Here is an 18,568-nt window from a genome sequence, read left to right on the forward strand (position 1 = left end):
AGTATCCACAGATGTGAGACATGGAAAATTAATTTTTCTTCCTACTTTTCTCCATTTTCCAAAAATGCTGTTATGACTGCATAAATTTCACCCTCAAGACCTATAAGATAAATTTTATAAATGAAATACTTTTTGCTTAAATGCCAGCTTGAAGATAAAGAGAGTTGTATTCAATTTTCCATCAACAAAGAGGTAAAAAAGTGATACTATAACTGTGAATTAGAAGATTTAATTACATCATTATTTGCCATCTATAGGACATAGGAATATTGCTATAACCTCACATGACCTTACTTTTTAAAATACACAATTTGTGGCCTTGTTTTTTTTTTTTTTTTTTTTTTTTTTGTGGTACGCGGGCCTCTCACTGTTGTGGTCTCTCCCGTTGCGGAGCACAGGCTCCGGACGCGCAGACTCAGCGGCCATGGCTCACGGGCCCAGCCGCTCTGCGGCATGTGGGATACTCCTGGACCAGGGCACGAACCCGTGTCCCCTGAATGGGCAGGCAGACTCTCAACCACTGTGCCACCAGGGAAGCCCTAAACAGCAAACATTTTTTTTCTCACACCTAGGTCACTACACTTTCCTGGTTTCCCTATATTACTACTCCATCTCCTTAGCTGCTTCCTCCTCACTTCTCCAACCTGTAAGTCTTCAAATATCCCAGAATTCACTTCTTATACAGTTTCTCCTTTCTTTCTATACTCAATTATTTAATGATTGTATCTACTTCCATGGATATAAAAGCCGTATATATGCTGAAACTCCTAAATTTATTTTTCTAACCTGGACCTCTCTTCTGACCTCCAGATTTATACCTAACTTCCAACTCAGCACGTTTACTTAGATGATTGATAGGCATTCTACATTTGACTTGCCACATCTTGTTAAATCTTTTAGCTCCTCAAATCTTTTACCTTGACAGTCTCCTCCATCTCAGCTATTGGCAAATTTTCTCCCAGTTACTCAGGCCAAAACATTTGGATTCATGCAAACAACCTAAACCAACTTGGGCTGATTTAAGAAATTCAATTTATAGATTTTATTTGAAGTTCAGGGAAATTCAGAGCAAGTTATAGAACCCAGGTTCATAAAATGAACAGCTATGAAGGGAATGCTGACGTTCAGAGCCATCTTCAAAATCACACCCCAGAAGCAGCCTGGTGAAACCAACAAACTGGGCACTAGATGACATTTCTGGCACTACTGGCCAAGTTTCTTTGGAAACCTGGCTATTACTGCCCTCACTACAGCTCTGACCACCACCATTCTCCTTACTTCTGTGCATCATTGTTGAAGTAGGCAGAATAATAGCTCCCAAATGTGTCCACATCCTAAGCCCTGGATCCTGGGAATATGTTATATTACATGGCAAGGCAAAGAGGAATTAAGGTTGCAGATGGAATTAAGGTTGCTAATCAACTAACCTAAAAATGGGGAAATTATCCTGAATTATCTAGTTGGGGGCTGGGCTGATGTAGTTAAAAGAGTCCTTATAAATGAAAGATGAGGCAGGAGAGCCAATGTCAGAGTGATGCAATGTGAGAAAAACTTGACCAAATATTGCTGGCTTTGAATATGTCTAAAATGAAACTGCAAGGAATTTAATTTCTAATGCATAACACAAATAGACTCAGATAGATAGATAGATGATAGATAGATAATATTTCTGAAAATATGCACAAGAAACTGCTAACATTGGTTGCCGCTAGCTTGGAGGATAAGTAGACTAAGAGTCTTGACATTTGACTGATGGAATTTTTATTTTTGAAAGTATTATTATTATTAATTATATAGAGTGAATACATTTCAAACTATAAAGTCAGGTATGCAAGACGATGCTATTTTCATTTGCAGTAAATAAAAGATTAAAAACTTGTTGGTGGAGAAGGGGCTGACCCAAGAGGGAAATGAGGCAGTGTTTAGAGGTGGTAGAGAAAGCCTAAGCTTGCAATTGTTGTTAATATTAATGTCTGTTTTGCCAGACCCTGCTTACTTCCTTCTAAATTACCAGCAATTTCCTCCCTGATTACTACCACTTTGGAGACTCCCTAATTTACTATGTTACTGTTTCCAGGGATTGTGTCATATAGAAGCCCTCAGTTTTCAATATGCCCCAAGGAGTTCCACTAAATATGATCTAAAAATCTGCAAGATTCCCCATGGCACATTATCTCTGTTCCCAGCATGAGTTATGTCATCTCATATTCCTGAAAGTCTTTGCATTATTAAGCCAGAGATCTAGGATTCAATATGCTTTTTTTCAAGAAAAATCACTAGATTGTAAACTTGCATTTTTTAAATCTATGAAAAGTTGACAAAAACCAGGAATGTTTATTATGATATTTTATTATGAGTGTATGTAAGAAAAAAAAGATCAACAACCACATACAAGCTTACAAAGTTTAATTTCAACACATTCTCTGTTATTTTGACAAAAGCAGCCCCAAAATTTATTTTTTGTTGTTGTTGTTGACTTTTACAGGTTGCAGAGAAAGAGTCCCCGGCAGTGACACACCGGGAAATCTTTTTGACCGGAGACACGTACAGATGGTGTGCATCTGTGTTTTGAACGTAAGGCAACAATTCTGACCTAGAGTTTTAAAAGTGAAAGTACATTAGCACCAGAACATGTGTCTTTAAAGTCTTGCCAAATATTGGTAATCTTGACCAGCAATGACAAGAAAAAGGAAAAGCACCTTTAAAAGCAGTTGATATTCAAGATTAAAATAACTACGGCTCCAAAAATATTTCTTTAAATTCTTGTACTACACTCTACTCTTTCTTTTAACCAATATTTTAGGAACTTAATCAGTGAAATTTATAAGTTTTGGTATTTTATACAATTTTTTTCATCTTCTGGGGCTTATAGAATTCATCTGTGTTTCTGACCAGGTTGAGGTAGTTGAAACAGGAAGGTCTTTTCTAATTTCATGTTTGACTATTTCAGAAGAAAGGTTATCTTTTGATGGTAAGCACTGTCATTGCTCTGCAAATGGGCTAGGATTCAAAGAATGTAACACAGTGTTATTGGAAGAGTGTTGAAGTTTATTTATTATAGCACCACTGAGACATTTTGAAATTGGAATTGGTAAAAAAATAGAACAAAAAGCATTTGAACTGTATTTGGTGTAACAGCAAAAAAAATATAAAAAATAAAAAATGTATTCTTTTTTGGTCAAATTACACTTTTTCCAAAAATTTTGGAAATAAATAGCTGGAACTTAGTTGGTCACTTGTACTGGTTGACAAGATTAGAACAAGAGGAACACATATGGAGTGTGAAACTTTCTGCTGGGATTTCAGATAGAGTTTGGTTTATAAAAAGCAAACAGGGCCAACGTCCACACCAAATTCTTGATCAGGACCACCAATATCGTAGGGTGCAATATCTACAATAGGTAGTCTGACGGCCTTGCGTGTTCGATATTCGAAGACTGTTTTGCCCCATTCCCCAGTGTGTTTCTGTAAAAAAGAGCAAAAAAAAAAAAAAAAAAAAAGTAAGTGATCATGACATTACAATTACTTAGACAGTTTCTCTGTTTGACGAAGTTAAAAAAAAAATTTTGTTGAAGGGAGTTGCCAACTTGCCATGTATATTATCTTCCATACATCTGAGACCTGCTCCAGTTCAAAGTGATAATTCTCCCAGTTGATAAACCATATTGTTAACCAAAAGCCTTATAGGGCTTCAGGGTAAAGCCAACAAGGAGATTGCCACAGGCAGTCCATTCTCAGAAACCTTGGTTCTGGTCATTGTTACCAGGTATAGATCTGGTTTACTAAGAAGTGGATAGGTCTCTCACATTGGAATCTGTTAATATTAGAAGTGAATTCTCCTTCTGTTCATAAATGATAATAACAAATGATTGATTTAAAGTTAACCTTTAAAATTAAAAAGAGATTTTAGATTGAGTCCATATGATGGCAATTACGTAGAGTGGATAGTAACTGTCTAAATTATCTGGCAAAGTTTATATCATGGATTTAAATTTCAATTGCTTTCACATCAGCTGGTTTTCACCTGGAGGTTGAGAAGATATACTCATTTTTTGTGTGATTTAACCTTCCCTGGAATGGATCAGTAGATTCAATATAACTCACACCAAATGCCATCTTTTGTTCACCCTCATTATTTTTATTCCTTCTTTTCAAAGTAGCATGATTAAATGAGATATGCTAAGCTCATTATGATGCATGCTTATAAAAATGCTGTTACTTACAGTGCAACCATCCTCCAGAACTGAGTAGGTGAATTTGCCATTTCCTTCAGCCTTGAATTCGCCTTCATTTGAGCCCATCAGCCTCAAGGCTTTCTTCACATTCCCACTGGCATGATCCATGTATGCAATGCTATTCTTGCAGTGATATGTGATGTTCTGGGAGGCCTGGCTGGAGAGAAGTCGGAGGAATGCCAGCTGGACATCGAGGACATCTTCAGGAAGTTCAGGATTGCCATAGCTAAACTGTGATAGGGAACAAGTAAGGCTGGTCAAACATTTTAGCTGCAGTTATACATAAGGGATTCATGCAGTGTAGTATGGTCATTGTAATGTAAGTTGTTCATATATTTTATGTATGACTATGTCTTTACTGCATGTATAACATACAATACTAGAGTAAAGAAGGTCTTAAGAACTGAAGGAAAGTTGGTAACTTACGAAGAATAATTTAATCTAGTTTAGCTTTTGAGAGACAAGTTATAAAAGTAGTTACCTGAGTATATAAAATTTTTCACTTTTCTATTTATTAACTAAATTTGTTTTGTGATGAACAAATGGGAGGAACAAAAAAGTCAGCTAAGTAGAGATGGATTAGTTAAAGAAAAATGGTATATATTTTCTTACCTGAAAACCACCATCCATGGATTCTCCAAACCAAACATGTTTCTTCTCAGCAGCAGAATTTGTCCACCAGTTCTTACGTGGAACAGTCAAAGGACTGGCATTTATGCACGTTTCCCCAGTTTCCATGTTACAGTATACTTTAATAGCGTCCATCCTGCAACCTTGGTTAGGATCAACCCAATATTCTCCTGAATAGTCACAAAAAGGACAATGGAATTGGTTATAATATCCAGTAATGGGATTTGGGCCAAAATGATTTTGTAAGGCATTCATAATGTTGACTGCTAATGTATTTGTATTTTATGTATTTGTACTTTTATAGTGTAGCAGAATAGAGGAACTTTTAGATTGTTTCTTAATTTGAAAAAATTGATAAGTAGATTTATTATAAAAATTGTTTCAATAAATAAATGTTGCAATAATTAAATTACAAATTATGTCTGCATCAAATTACAAACACAGTGATATACGTTGTTTATCACTCAAACAACTTTGTGATGATATGGAAAGACATGCCAAACTATAATTTGTATTAAAATTTCTATAAAACTGTCTTTAGATTTTCCTACATTTGGCATATCTTGAATTTACATTACAGTTCAAGTACACCTACAAAATTCATGTTTTCTTACTCAGAATACAAGAAGTTTCAATTCAACTAACATTCTTTAAGTACTATCTCTGCTATATAATATTTTCTATTCCCAGTAAAATTTTCCTTTCCCTTAAATTCTAATATAAGCAGTTTCCTCTGTTATCCTGCTGCCATGAGTGTGAAAGATTCCCCAGCGTACCACTCTTGAGTTCAGGATGGCAGAATTTCAGGTCTCTGCAGTTCCGAGCAGGGTTTTTACGAGAACCATCAGGACTAAGGAGGCTTTCTATTTGTCCATTGACTGATTTGAGTGAAGTCATAATCTCGTCGGTGTTGATTTTGAAATCCATTGGTTCATCTCCATAATATGGGGCAAAACCCCCAGATTTTTCACCAGTGGTGACAATCCCACCACCACAGCATGGACCAGGGGCACCAGGGGGCCCAGGAGGGCCTGGTTGTCCTGGGTGGCCTGGGGAGCCCTAGGAAGGGTAAGAACATACATCACTGAGGGGCACTGGTTGGTATCCACTGAAAAAAATATGTTGCTAACCCCCCAAAATGCATTACAAACAATTAATATATTGTGTCATAGTAATTGTTTCAGTAAAAGTTTATTTGGGTTGTTTTGTGATCAAATATTAACCAATTTATAATAACTATAATTCATTGTTATGATACTTAGTGTGTTGCAGTGTGTAAGAAGAATTGGTGTTGGAACACACATTTTACTCTCTCATGTTTCCTTCTGTATAAATGATGTAAACAATTCTAATGCTGACATGACAGAGGGGTTATGATCAGGAAACTTAGATTCTGATCCCAACTTTGGAATCTAACTTTGTGTTTTGGGTCTAACCACTTAACTTATTTGTGTTTTAATTGTGTAACTTGTGGGGATAATAGCTTTTCTTCTGTTTACTCCAAAAGTGTAGGATAAGAATGTATTAGGGATGATGGTATCAGTAGCAAAACAGGAGTCATGGAAGCCATTTGAGAAGTGGAATGTACTTTACACTTGTAAATCATTAAGATTATCATAATTGTGAGATCTCTAATATGAGATCAGTGCTGACAGAGTTCATCTTATTAATTGGGCTATGTCTTTATTCTGATATAACTGTTACCTCATGAACTGTAAGAAAGGTTTTTTCTCCCAGTCATTATAGTGTGATGAGAAAGTCTTCACGTTGGGGAGAATGCCTTAAAGTCATTGCTCAGGTCCTAAATTAGGTTTGGTAATTGCGTGGTGTTTAACTCACTATCTTAGTTTTAAAATATTGCAAAGTGTTTCTGAAAATGTGAAAATTAAAGCAAATTAAATACACATATAAGTGATGTCTTACCTCAGATCCTCTTTCGCCTCTGTTACCTCGAGGCCCTGGTGGTCCAATGGGACCAGGTAGTCCACTTGTCCCATCTTTGCCAGGGGACCCACTGGGTCCAGCAGGTCCCTAAGAAATTATCATGATATCACAATGCTAGAATATTTTCTTGCAGTGCTAACATTTTAAAATATGACCTTCCAATATCTTTCTGTGGTACGTACTCTGGGGCCTGCAGGTCCTGGACTACCGACTGCACCTTGGTGACCAGAGGGACCCTGAAAGGAAAGGAAGGTGAATATGAGTGAAGACTTTAAAAAGGCTTAGGAAACTGTATGTTCAAGATCAGATCAAGAAACATGGGGATCATGATAAAATATGATTTCCTTTTCCTTTAATATCCCCATTGTCTCATGCCAACTACTATTTCAAATAAGCCCTCAAATCCGTTTCTAATGTCTTTTAGCATAGACTTTCACAGATGAATATTTTTCTACCATTGTTCTCTGAGATTTGCCTATCTCATTAGTTAAAATGCATTGAGGGGATTTTCTAACAAAATGGATCCACTTACTGGGGAACCTGGGGCACCTGGGTTACCAGGGAATCCACGATGTCCTTTGATGCCATTAGCACCACGTTCACCCGTTTCACCTTTGTCACCACGTGGGCCTTGGGGACCCTTCACAAACAAATTTCGAGTTAAGGTCATACACACATACACATTGGAAAAACAAAATAGGATTTATAAGAATTAAGTCCATTTTATAACATTCTACAAGCTAGAAATCCCATCAACAAACACTGCATACTTGGAACGATAAAGATTGTTCTTGTGGTTGTTTTGATCTTGGACTGAGAATTGTATGGAGCCCCAATAATTGATGTGTAATCTCATAGCCCCAAGGAACTTTTAGATCCTAAATTGCTTTCTATATCATCAAAGGAAAGTTTAAATTTGGTTCCATAATTATGTATTTAGTCATCCCTTTTTGCTGAGCATGCCAGAAAATAGAATATTTCCCACACTGTAGAATTAGTTAAAAAAAAAAAAAAAAAAAGACTTACAGGAGGACCTCTTGAACCAACAGGACCTGGAGCACCAGAAGGACCAGCAGGGCCCTAAAATAAAAATAAACAAATGAACACACACAGGGAAGTGTTTATTTATTGATACAGTTTTGTTTTACTTAAACGTTAATAATTTCATTGTGAGGGAATAATGATATGTCTGCTATTATTGAAAGTTAGTATTATTTTCTCCTTAAAAATCGTTTACCTGTTTATAGCTTTACCAGGGGGTCTGAATAGGAAAGCTGAGAAAACCCTGTTAATTCAACCTTATATTGACCAAGTGGATATACACTTAGTGTGATTAATGCCATTTTGAATTTTAATAATGAATTCTTCATTGACTACTGCCAGAAATTCTCATATATCTTTATTACCACAGTTGCCTAAGGACTGACTAGCATAGAAAACTGTGAAACAATTGAGAGTAGATCTTTTGGTTGGCAGAGATGACATTCTATTTTCTACCTACTGAACTCCTTATTGAGGAAAATAGATAAGTAGGGAAAGATGGAGTTCGTGAGAACTCACAGTTTCTCCTCTGTCACCACTCTTTCCAGCTGCACCGACAGGGCCAGGCGGGCCTGGATGACCAGGAGCACCAGGGGGGCCAGGAGAGCCATTTTCACCACGGTCACCCTGTGGACAAGGTCACAGTTCCAAAATCAATCTGATCAGCAGCTATTGTTTTAATTACACAAACCTATTGTACGTGTGCCTGTTATACCTTGCCACCAGGAGCTCCATCTCGGCCTGGCAGACCATCTGATCCAGGGTTTCCCTGATTAAAGAAAAAAAAAAAAGAGGAAGAAATGAAATCAAATTCTTTGGAACCATTTAAATACCATCTAAGCCCTGCATTCTCAATGGGAAAAATATCATCCTAAAGAGGATAAAAATTGGTTCTTGGGAGTGAAAAATCTTAGATATGACAATGGGTGTGGCCCTTCAAGGAGTGACAATACCTAAACAGACATGCAGTATATCTATGGTACTAAAGTTTCACAGGGTGAGGGAGCGAGCAGTGACTAGGAAAAAAAGTCTAAAAAGGAGCCTTAGGGGGGGAAATAATAAATAAAATCTTGACACACCGTAATTTAAGCTGATAACGGAAATCTACAATTTAAGGAAAGATTAATCACAGATAACATGCAGTATATTTTTACCCAGAAGGAATGTTGTAAATTGGGGCTCTCCCCATCCACAACTTTTTTTATTATTTAGCTAAAGATCATATTCTTTTCCATTAATGATCATTCATTGGGTAAATACTAAAGAACATGAACATTTAAGGCTATTCTAAGTTGTAATAGAAAGAATATCTATTACTAGAGAAAGGAGAACTTTGAAATGCACAATCCTCGGAGAGAGGTTCTCCTTTATGACAAAGAAAGTACATCTTACCACTTTCTTGATAATTTTCTTTTATCATAGAAACTCAATGGCCCAATTTGACCCTTGCTTAAATAAATTATCAAATACTACCCGGCTTATTGTGTATTTTCTAAGAACTAGTACTTACATCTCTTCCAGGTTCACCAGCTGCACCAGCCAGACCAGGAAGACCCTGGGCTCCAGGAGGACCACGTTCTCCATTGAGACCACCAGGTCCTGGTTTCCCACTTTCACCCTGTGTACAAAAGAATAAAATAAATTTGTGTTTTAGCCTAAGAAATCAATTAATATGATATTATCAGCTGTCTTTATTTCCCAATTTCTATCGAATTTGTTCCTAAAACTATCCCTGCCATAGGGGAAAAGCTTTGGGGAAGCAAGCTTCTTGTCTTTTCTAACTTGACCAATGAACCTGGATACCAAAAGCCTGAGTAATTACATTGATTATCATATTAGAATACATCCTAATATGAGGTACATAAATAGACATGGCTATTGTAAGAAAAATATAATGATGAGCCATCATGAAACTATAGGTTTATGGTACCCATTAGAATTAGGTTATATTGAACATTTGGCTCTATTTAAAGAATATATACATTTATTGGGAATGTTCATATAAATTGACTAGACTTAAATGTTATATTGTAATTTCACTACAATCGTATATGACATTTAGTTTAAAGAGGTGCTCAAAGTGAAAAAAGTCACGCCCTAATAAAGTACGATTTTATTACCCTATTTTCTAAATAAATATTTAAGATGTTGAGCACTAGGATGTTATAGTAATATCAGTGAAAGAAAGTCAGGAGTATAAAATGAATTGAGTTGACAGATAATTGGTATCAATTAAAGGCTTTCATAGGTCTATAACCTGACATCATTTCCCGCTTCAAGACTGACAGTCAGCAAACTGAAGAATGCTGACAAGTTTCCTAACAGGTATTTGAGATGACAAGATATTTTTCTGTGATATCAGTCTATTTGTTTTGATGTTCAAGGCCGGTCTATTATGTGCATTGTTTTTGTGTTCCAGAGACTTTTAATAATATGCATGCTTCCTGAAAATTTGAAAATATCAAGAATTTGCATCTAATTACAGGAAAACTTGATCATTACATACTTGCTATGTTTATGCGATGTCTGAAGACTATCAAAGGAAACAAGAGTCTAGTGAAAGATAACTATACTCACCTTGGGGCCCGGTGGGCCGAGGTTGCCCCTAGCACCTTGCATGCCTGGTGGGCCTGCAAGACCTCGTGGTCCAGTAATCCCTGCAATTCCAAGTGGGCCTGGAGCTCCCTGTTGTAACAGATAATGAAATCTTAGTTATTCTTTATGTGACTATGTTTTCCTCTGCTGGACTTGTGATTGAAAATAAAACTACTGTCAATTAATAGAGACCACTCACCGGAGGGCCCTGGGAGCCAGGTGGTCCCTTCTCACCTGGTTGGCCAGCATCACCCTTTGGTCCAGACACCCCAGGGCTGCCAGGAGCACCATTACTACCAGCTTGACCTGGGGGACCATCTTTGCCTGGAGGACCGCTGGGGCCTGGGGGGCCTGGGTTACCCTACAAAGAAATGTTTGAAATTTGAATATTTTATAATGAACAAGTAATTTTTTCCCCTCTTTTACCTGCATTCAAATAATTTTACATGGGATTTAATACAAAGAGAAGTAGCAATGGATAAGTTTCTCACCTTATGTACATATGAATGCTCTTTATGGAATATATGGTTAAAAAATACTTTTAAAAGTTCTTACGTTACTGCCAGGAGGACCAGAAGGACCACGAGCACCAGGGAAGCCAGCAGCACCCTGTGAAATTATAAATATATTTTTGATGTCAAAAATCAAGGAAAATAAATAATTAACCACTAAAAACAAATATAAATTGTAAGAAATGTAGTAGGACCTGCATTCTACTCTGGGATCACTTATGGTTTGTTTTTGCCTCTTGGAATTTACATATAACTCACATATGAATGAGTGATTATAATTTTATACTCTCTTCAGGGATCTAGTGCTTTCAAAGCAGTTTTTATACAGATTGATATTAATTAATGCTTTTCAATAATAGTTAAGAGGATCATTACTTACAGGACCACCAGGACTTCCACGTTCACCTTTGACACCTGGGGGACCAGGGGAACCCTATATGGAAGGGAGATGGAAATGGTTTATAAGAATAGCACCAAAGTCAAAATCTGGGAGAAGTATTAAGCCTTTGTAGGTCAGTAACTCTACTTATCATGATAATCATCTTGTAATACATACAATCATTATGTTGTACATCTTAAACTTACACAATACAATATTATATGTCAATTATATCTCAGTAGAACTGGGGGAAAAACATTACTACAGAAATGAGAAGCTACATCAAAAAAAACAAAAACAAAAACAAAAACAAAACCAGTAACTCTATGAGGACATTAAAATAATTTGACTGAGGTCATATCTAGATTGTTGGAGTCAAGCGTCAAACTCAGAACTGTATTCCTAGGAAAACTGTACCCTTGTCACTATGTCAAGCTCTCTCAGTATGAAATATTGAAGTATCGACAAATCTAAGTGCTTTCCATTAGAAGGCTTAGAGAAAGAGAAATACTTACAGAAGGCCCAGCACTTCCGGGGGGCCCTGCGATTCCAGGAGGGCCTCCTTCACCTTTCTCACCAGGAGCGCCTCTTTCACCTTTACCACCAGGCTCACCGTTCTGGCCCTGCATTCAGAAACAAAAACAGCCTGTGAGCTTACATCCTTCACAATACACTGGGCTTGTCCTTGTTTTCCTTCAGAAAATAGAATTCATCAGGTGGAGAGCTATTGAAATAAAATTGGAAAAGAAGAGTCTTTGAAGACATGGAAGAAACAAAGACAATGAAAATGTTTCCATGACAGGGACTTCCCTGGTGGTCCAGTGGTTAAGACTCTGAGCTTCCACTGCAGGGGGCATGGGTTTGATCCCTGGTTGGGGAACTAAGATCCCGCATGCCCCATTATGTGCCCCCCCCACCACCCAAAAAGAGTTTCTATGATAAAAGAAAATTATCAAGAAAGTGGTAAGATATACATTCTTTGTCATAAAGGAGAACCTCTCTCCAAGGATTGTGCATTTCAAAGCAATCACCAGTAAATGCATTCGAGAAAGACGGGGCTTAGAGCAAATTTTAATTAGTATCATCTAATAATGGAAGAAACTTTCAAATTTTCAGAGTGCTTTAAGTCTAGGGGATCATGTTAGCCTCATTAACCTGGCATAAAGACAGGCCAGGTGTTTTTATCTCCATCTTTTAAACAGTAAGAATAGAGATAATGTGTAAAAAAATAAAGGAGGTGCATAAATGAACCCCCATAAGGAATGAGTGGTGGAGATAGATTAGAATTCAGACTTGACTTATACTTCTGCTATTTTCAGTGAGATAGTGATTCTGGGCTGTGTGATATGTATGTTTTAATGTTCATACTTACAGGAGCACCAGGGAAGCCGGCAGGTCCTGGTGGCCCATGTTCACCTCTCTCACCCTTAAGTGAAAAATATACTCATTAGTCACAGTGAAGACATCTTCCCATTGGGAACACACGTCATCCTCTGTATCATCTTTCCTTTAAGCTAAGAAAAGATAGTGTTAGTGTGCAAAGCTAACTAACATAGCTTAACCTCTGAAGACTTTTCCGTTTCTCAATAAAATTCAAAGTAGGCAACACCAGAACCATTGATTCCTTCTGCTTCTGACTGTTATATTATTTGGAAGAAAAATAATTTGAGAATTTTGAAGTGTTTAAAAGACTTATTTGTATAACTTCTAAAAATGTAAGGATTTAAAAAAATAAAAATATGGTAAAAGTTTTGAGAAATCAATCATTAAATTGATTAATTAAAAACATTTACTAAATAGCTCTCCTGAGTCTGCAAACCCTGAAGGCAGAGAATTTTACATCTAGAAGGAGGCTCAGGCAAAGATCCTACAGCTTTAAGAAATACTCATTTACAAATGCATATTACTTGTGCAATTGTTATATTTTTTTCCAGAATTATTTAGGAAGGATGGCAAGATTTGAAATGGTCTCTTCTGAATTTTAGATTTAAGAACTTTAACCTTGCCTTGCATGTCATATGATGCCTAAAGACAGCATCCCATCATTGAGACTCAGGACCACAAGCAGAATTGCTGAAGAGGGAAGCACAGGTAGCTGCTGCCTGTGTGGGGTTAAAATTATGTTGAAATGTCTTAAACACTTACAGGGCCACCACGAGGACCAGCTATACCCGGAATTCCAGGGGCACCACTTTCACCCTTAAAAAAGAGAAAAATAATTTATATTGCCCTGCATCCAAACAACAATGACGACAAAAGACATTTTCTGCTTCTAAATAGTGCCAAGTGTTACCTTATCTCCAGGCTGACCAGCTGGACCAGGGGGACCAATGGGACCAGTAGGACCCTAAAGAAAATAGAAATATACTTTAATTTCGAAGACAAAAGCATCATTTTCCTTATTAATCAAAGAGCATATACAAGGACATACTGTTCATCTAATAAACTAGATAATATGATTGCTTTGATAGCTTGAATGATATGCTCTTCACTCAGTGTGTAAATAATGCAGAGTTTAGTAAATATAAGATTTTATGGATTATATAATTCAGTGGCAATTTATAGATTCATTTTTTCTTTCTATTGCAGAAGATAAATAAGATGTGATATAAGATTTCAGTCATATCTTTTAAAATTAAAGTGCATTGCCTTATTCAATTGTATGATAATTCAAAATATTTCATTTAACCACTTAAAGTATTGTTACACATATTAAAGTTTTCACATTGAAGTTTTCAAATATTAAAGTTTTACTTATATTACATAAATAAAATATTAGATTAAAAAAATTGTATGATGGCTTACTCATCTAGTCTGTTAAAAGTGAAACATTTATGAATTTTTTTAAGGCAACTACAGTAAAGATAATGTCTATCTAATGGCTTAGTTATCATGTTTATTTGCTACAGTCATATCTAGGTGTTTACTAATGTGAATAGAATTGCTTGTAATATGTTTTTTTTCAATTTTTATTTTGAAATAGTTATATAGATTCACGGAAGTTTGCAAAGAAATATACAGGAGAATCCTGTGAATTTTTCTCCCAGCCTCCTTCAGGATTACATCTTACACAACTATGGTATAGTATCAAAACAAAGCAATTGACATTGGTACAACCCATAGAGCTTATTCAGTTTGCACCAGTTATACATGCACTCATTTGTGTGTGTGTGTGTGTGTGTGTGCATGTAGTTCTATGACATTTTAATATGCTTAGCCTCACATGACCACCACCACAATCAAGATATTCAAAGGTACAATCATCATAAAAGACTCCCTCATGTCACTTCTTTATAGTTATACCCATCTCCCTCTCCCTTATTCCTCAATTCTGGCAACCATAAAGCTGTTCTATATAATTACGTTATTTCACAAATGTTACATGAATGGAATCATGCAGTACGTCCTTTTGAGATTGACTTCTGTCACTCATCATGATGTCCTTGGTGTTTGTATAAGTTGTTGCATGTATCAGCTTTTTATTGCTAAGTAATATTCCATGGTAGGAATGTACCATGGAATCTCAATGTTTTTTAAAATCAAAAAGTTCCTTAATCAGCATTGAATTTTAGTGACTTATTATGACTTCAGCTTATAACATTTATCATACTTTTGAGATTTTTTCCATTCTTAGGTCACTGTTGAACTATTAGTGATAGAAATCAGGAATTTTAACAATCATGTCATTTGCGTCTTCTTATTAATGCCCAGAAGGTGGTAAAGTATGGTCTAACTTATCATGAGGAGTTTTTGGAAAAAAATACAAGTTGAGGTGAGGGACTACTCCATATCACATACAGATAAATTCTGTTTCTCCCCAATTTGAGTACGCACCCTTGGACCATCTTTCCCTGGAGCACCATCGACACCTGAACTGCCGGGCTCACCCTGTCAAATAAAAACCAGAGTCATCAGATTAGAGGTATCTTCACTGAAAACATGCCAAGAAGAGGACAAACCCTCAAGATTAGCTGCAATGTATAGTAGATGTTCTGCTTAAAAAGTTGCTTTAGAAATCCATCTCAAATTACACTTACTAGATGGGGGTGCGGTGGGAGGGAGGTCCAGGAGGGAGGGGTTATAGGTATACATAAAGCTGATTCACTTCATTGTACAGCAGAAACTAACCCAACATTGTAAAGCAATTTTACTCCAATTTAAAAAAAAAAAAATCTAAAAATAAATAAATAAATAAAATGGTAATATTAATTTTGAAAATAGATTACTTTCCAGAAATGTTGCCTTCCTTTAACCAACAAAGTCTGTTTTATTACATAATTAACAGAGAATAAGTTGGTACCTTATCACCTTTTGGACCAGGGCCTCCAGGACCCCCTCTTTCTCCAGGCATTCCTTGCAGACCAGGTGAACCAGCATTACCAGGTGGCCCAGGGAGACCAGCAGGGCCCTGAAATTAAAGGAGAAATAGTAAATCACAAGAAAGAAATGAAATGCATTTTGTAAAATCTAGGTGAATTGAATTATGTGGAGTTACCTTTCCTCCTTCGGAACCAGGGGGGCCAGTTCCCCCTCTAGGCCCAGGGGCCCCTGCAGGTCCAGTAGGTCCACGTTCACCGGGGGCACCAGAATCACCCTGTAGTAGGAAAATGGAATATCCCTGTTAGGAAAACCAAGGCTAAAAACAAAGCAAAAACACCCTAAATTGTATTGTTTTGATATAGACCACAAGGCTCTTAACTTACATTTTTGAACAATTTAGACATTTTTATAATTATAAAAGACATTTGATCAACTGAGTGAGAAACGGAAACACAAAATTAGTTAATCTAAACAAGGAAACTTGGATAGCTGGTCTGATGAGCTAGCTTTGACACTATTATTATTATTTGATCACAAAGGCAAATTTTTTAAGTTCCTCTACCAAAACAGGTTTTCTATAGAGAGCCAATGCACTAGAAAAGTTTTCTTTTGAAGTTTCACATCCATAGTTGACTCTACAGTGTTTATTCATGTCAGAAAATTTCATTTTCCAGATGATGCAAATTTAATGTATTGGAAATGTCTCGGGTTACCCTAAGTGTATTCACCAAACATTTGCAATGTCGTGCTTCTAAAAATAGGAATATTTTGGTTTGCTGTACTAAAACTGTGCCACTAATCAACTGCTCTATAACATGCTGAAGAAATGAGAAAATAAATGGAAATATTTACCTTGCCTCCTGGAGTTCCAGGTGAACCAGCCTCACCCTTTGGGCCCTAGGAGATTGGCATTGCATGATTAGGCCTCTATCAGAATATACGTTATATAAGTATAAGCAAAATACACACTTGACTTGCATACTGTATAATTTGTACAATCTTGAGCTGTATACTCTTCCTTGAGTTCCTTTTATTTTATGGTAAAATTCAAACTTTCCATGGAATAGTTATGACTGAATAATTTTTTTGTTTTATTAATGAATGTTTCACAACTAATTATTAAAGCTCAGATACCATGGCATGAAAACGCAGAAGTTAGTAATTTATAAAGGATTCGTATTTATTATTTTGGTTTCTGAGTTTTGAAAAAATGGCAAGCAACTTACAGGTTCACCAGGTTTTCCATTTTCTCCTGGAGGGCCACTCGTTCCAGGCAAGCCCTACAAAGAATCATATTTGTATTGTGTAATCACTTCAAACATTGCTTATAGAAAAGCTTCTCTCATGTAAGTATGTTTCTGCAAAGTATTCAAAAAATGGTTTTAGCAGTCTTTTTAGGTGTAAAAAAATATGTAGCTCTCAAAATCCAACGATAGAGAGGTGATAGTCGTATCTTACAAACCTATGTTCATCTCCCTCAATTCTTTCTGTTGCTGTATATAAAAATGAATTGATGAGTGTGGTGAGATGAATTTAGCTATATACATTTAAATTACAATAAAAATAAGTATAAGCATATAGAATTATGTGAACTTTATTTTTTTAAATTATTAATGCACTCATTCTAGAATAGGCATGGAAGTTATGCCTATTAACATTGCCTATTGTTTTATTTCAAGGTAGAAGACAGATCCACACATTTTAAGCTTAAGATGCGTTATAATCTTTTAGTGTCACAAAAAAAACTGAACAGCTGATTAACTCAACAAATACAACTATCAAAGGAAAGTACTGATAAAAGTAGGTGCCCAATGACATTTAAGTAACAAATTCTTACTTGTAATCCTTGTGGACCAGGACTTCCTGTGTCTCCTTTTTCACCACCTGGTCCCTATGTACAAAAAAATATTGAGATGCTTCATTATAAGATATCCTTTCATATTTAGTGCACACAGTTTTAATTTCATCAGGCCAGTTGCTTAATTAAAAAATTAATGGTGTAAAGGAGGGCAGAGTCTGGCTTGTGGAAGTGATGCAAGGGAGACATGTACAATATAAACTTTACTCAGTATTAGTATTTAGCTAGCTAACTAACTAAACAAGCTTTGTAATTGCTTTGGTGAACTATAATGATATAGTGTCAGAGATTGTATAATTCCCAAAGTCTTCCCTTGGCCCCAGTCCCATCCACTTCCATTTCCAATTTATGTGAGTAAACTTACGGTAGGTCCTGGGGGACCCTGAGGTCCAGTCTCACCATTCTTTCCAGGAGGACCCTGAAAGAAAAAGCAGTTATGGAAGTAGAGATAAATATAATAGAAGTCATAGAGTTGGAGAGAAATGCTTCTACTAGAAGACTGGAAATGAGTGGATGAAATCTACATACCTGAAGGCCAGGACCTCCAGGACTACCACGTTCTCCATTCTTTCCAGGAGCACCCTAAAGAAGTAGCCAGTATTTACTTATTCCCAAAAGGAAACTATTCATTATAGTGTTCTCTCATGTTTTTGATCTGTCCCCTACACACACATGCATACATCCACAACCGAAAACTACTTTCGAGAACTAGGTTTCCATAAATGGTCCACTCTTTGCCCAGAACTCCAGAAAAAATACTTTAGCTCCCTTCTCACATGGTATTTTGATTTTCATGTACTCTTCTGTGCTTTGAAGTGGAGATCAAGTTTTGGCCATCTGCACTCCCATATAGAAAGTAAAAGACCTTTTGTCAAATATTTATTGAAGAAATGAAGGAAGGAACTCACATCATTTCCCTTAGGGCCAGGGAAACCCATGACACCAGGCTGACCTCGGGAACCAGGTGAGCCTGGAGAACCTGGTCGACCACTTTCTCCTTGACTTCCCTAAGGAGAAAAAATTATATTAATAGAGGTTTCATAAAAATCTGATC

At 36.5% G+C, this 18,568-nt stretch overlaps 1 protein-coding gene across 1 annotated transcript in view; it reads right to left on the reverse strand.

The window, feature by feature from the left end:
• Positions 1 to 2,331: 2,331 nt before the first annotated feature.
• COL3A1 (collagen type III alpha 1 chain) overlaps positions 2,332 to 18,568 on the reverse strand; it is a 39,074-nt gene continuing 22,837 nt past the window's right edge. Inside the window, exons 24-51 of the mRNA XM_082631484.1 lie at positions 18,423 to 18,521; positions 18,043 to 18,096; positions 17,879 to 17,932; positions 17,494 to 17,547; positions 16,883 to 16,936; positions 16,509 to 16,553; positions 15,832 to 15,930; positions 15,637 to 15,744; positions 15,171 to 15,224; positions 13,630 to 13,683; positions 13,482 to 13,535; positions 12,709 to 12,762; positions 11,852 to 11,959; positions 11,337 to 11,390; positions 11,001 to 11,054; positions 10,645 to 10,806; positions 10,428 to 10,535; positions 9,361 to 9,468; positions 8,566 to 8,619; positions 8,370 to 8,477; positions 7,836 to 7,889; positions 7,342 to 7,449; positions 6,992 to 7,045; positions 6,789 to 6,896; positions 5,642 to 5,924; positions 4,848 to 5,035; positions 4,224 to 4,466; positions 2,332 to 3,465 (exon numbers count right to left, since the gene is read on the reverse strand). Coding sequence (XP_082487610.1) covers positions 3,319 to 3,465; positions 4,224 to 4,466; positions 4,848 to 5,035; positions 5,642 to 5,924; positions 6,789 to 6,896; positions 6,992 to 7,045; positions 7,342 to 7,449; positions 7,836 to 7,889; positions 8,370 to 8,477; positions 8,566 to 8,619; positions 9,361 to 9,468; positions 10,428 to 10,535; positions 10,645 to 10,806; positions 11,001 to 11,054; positions 11,337 to 11,390; positions 11,852 to 11,959; positions 12,709 to 12,762; positions 13,482 to 13,535; positions 13,630 to 13,683; positions 15,171 to 15,224; positions 15,637 to 15,744; positions 15,832 to 15,930; positions 16,509 to 16,553; positions 16,883 to 16,936; positions 17,494 to 17,547; positions 17,879 to 17,932; positions 18,043 to 18,096; positions 18,423 to 18,521 — 2,724 coding nt within the window. The 3' untranslated portion in view covers positions 2,332 to 3,318. The remainder of the gene's footprint in view (positions 3,466 to 4,223; positions 4,467 to 4,847; positions 5,036 to 5,641; positions 5,925 to 6,788; positions 6,897 to 6,991; positions 7,046 to 7,341; positions 7,450 to 7,835; positions 7,890 to 8,369; positions 8,478 to 8,565; positions 8,620 to 9,360; positions 9,469 to 10,427; positions 10,536 to 10,644; positions 10,807 to 11,000; positions 11,055 to 11,336; positions 11,391 to 11,851; positions 11,960 to 12,708; positions 12,763 to 13,481; positions 13,536 to 13,629; positions 13,684 to 15,170; positions 15,225 to 15,636; positions 15,745 to 15,831; positions 15,931 to 16,508; positions 16,554 to 16,882; positions 16,937 to 17,493; positions 17,548 to 17,878; positions 17,933 to 18,042; positions 18,097 to 18,422; positions 18,522 to 18,568) is intronic.

This window comes from Mesoplodon mirus, assembly GCF_964341445.2.
Source record: "Mesoplodon mirus genome assembly, chromosome: 8".
Classification (NCBI taxonomy): domain Eukaryota; kingdom Metazoa; phylum Chordata; class Mammalia; order Artiodactyla; family Ziphiidae; genus Mesoplodon; species Mesoplodon mirus.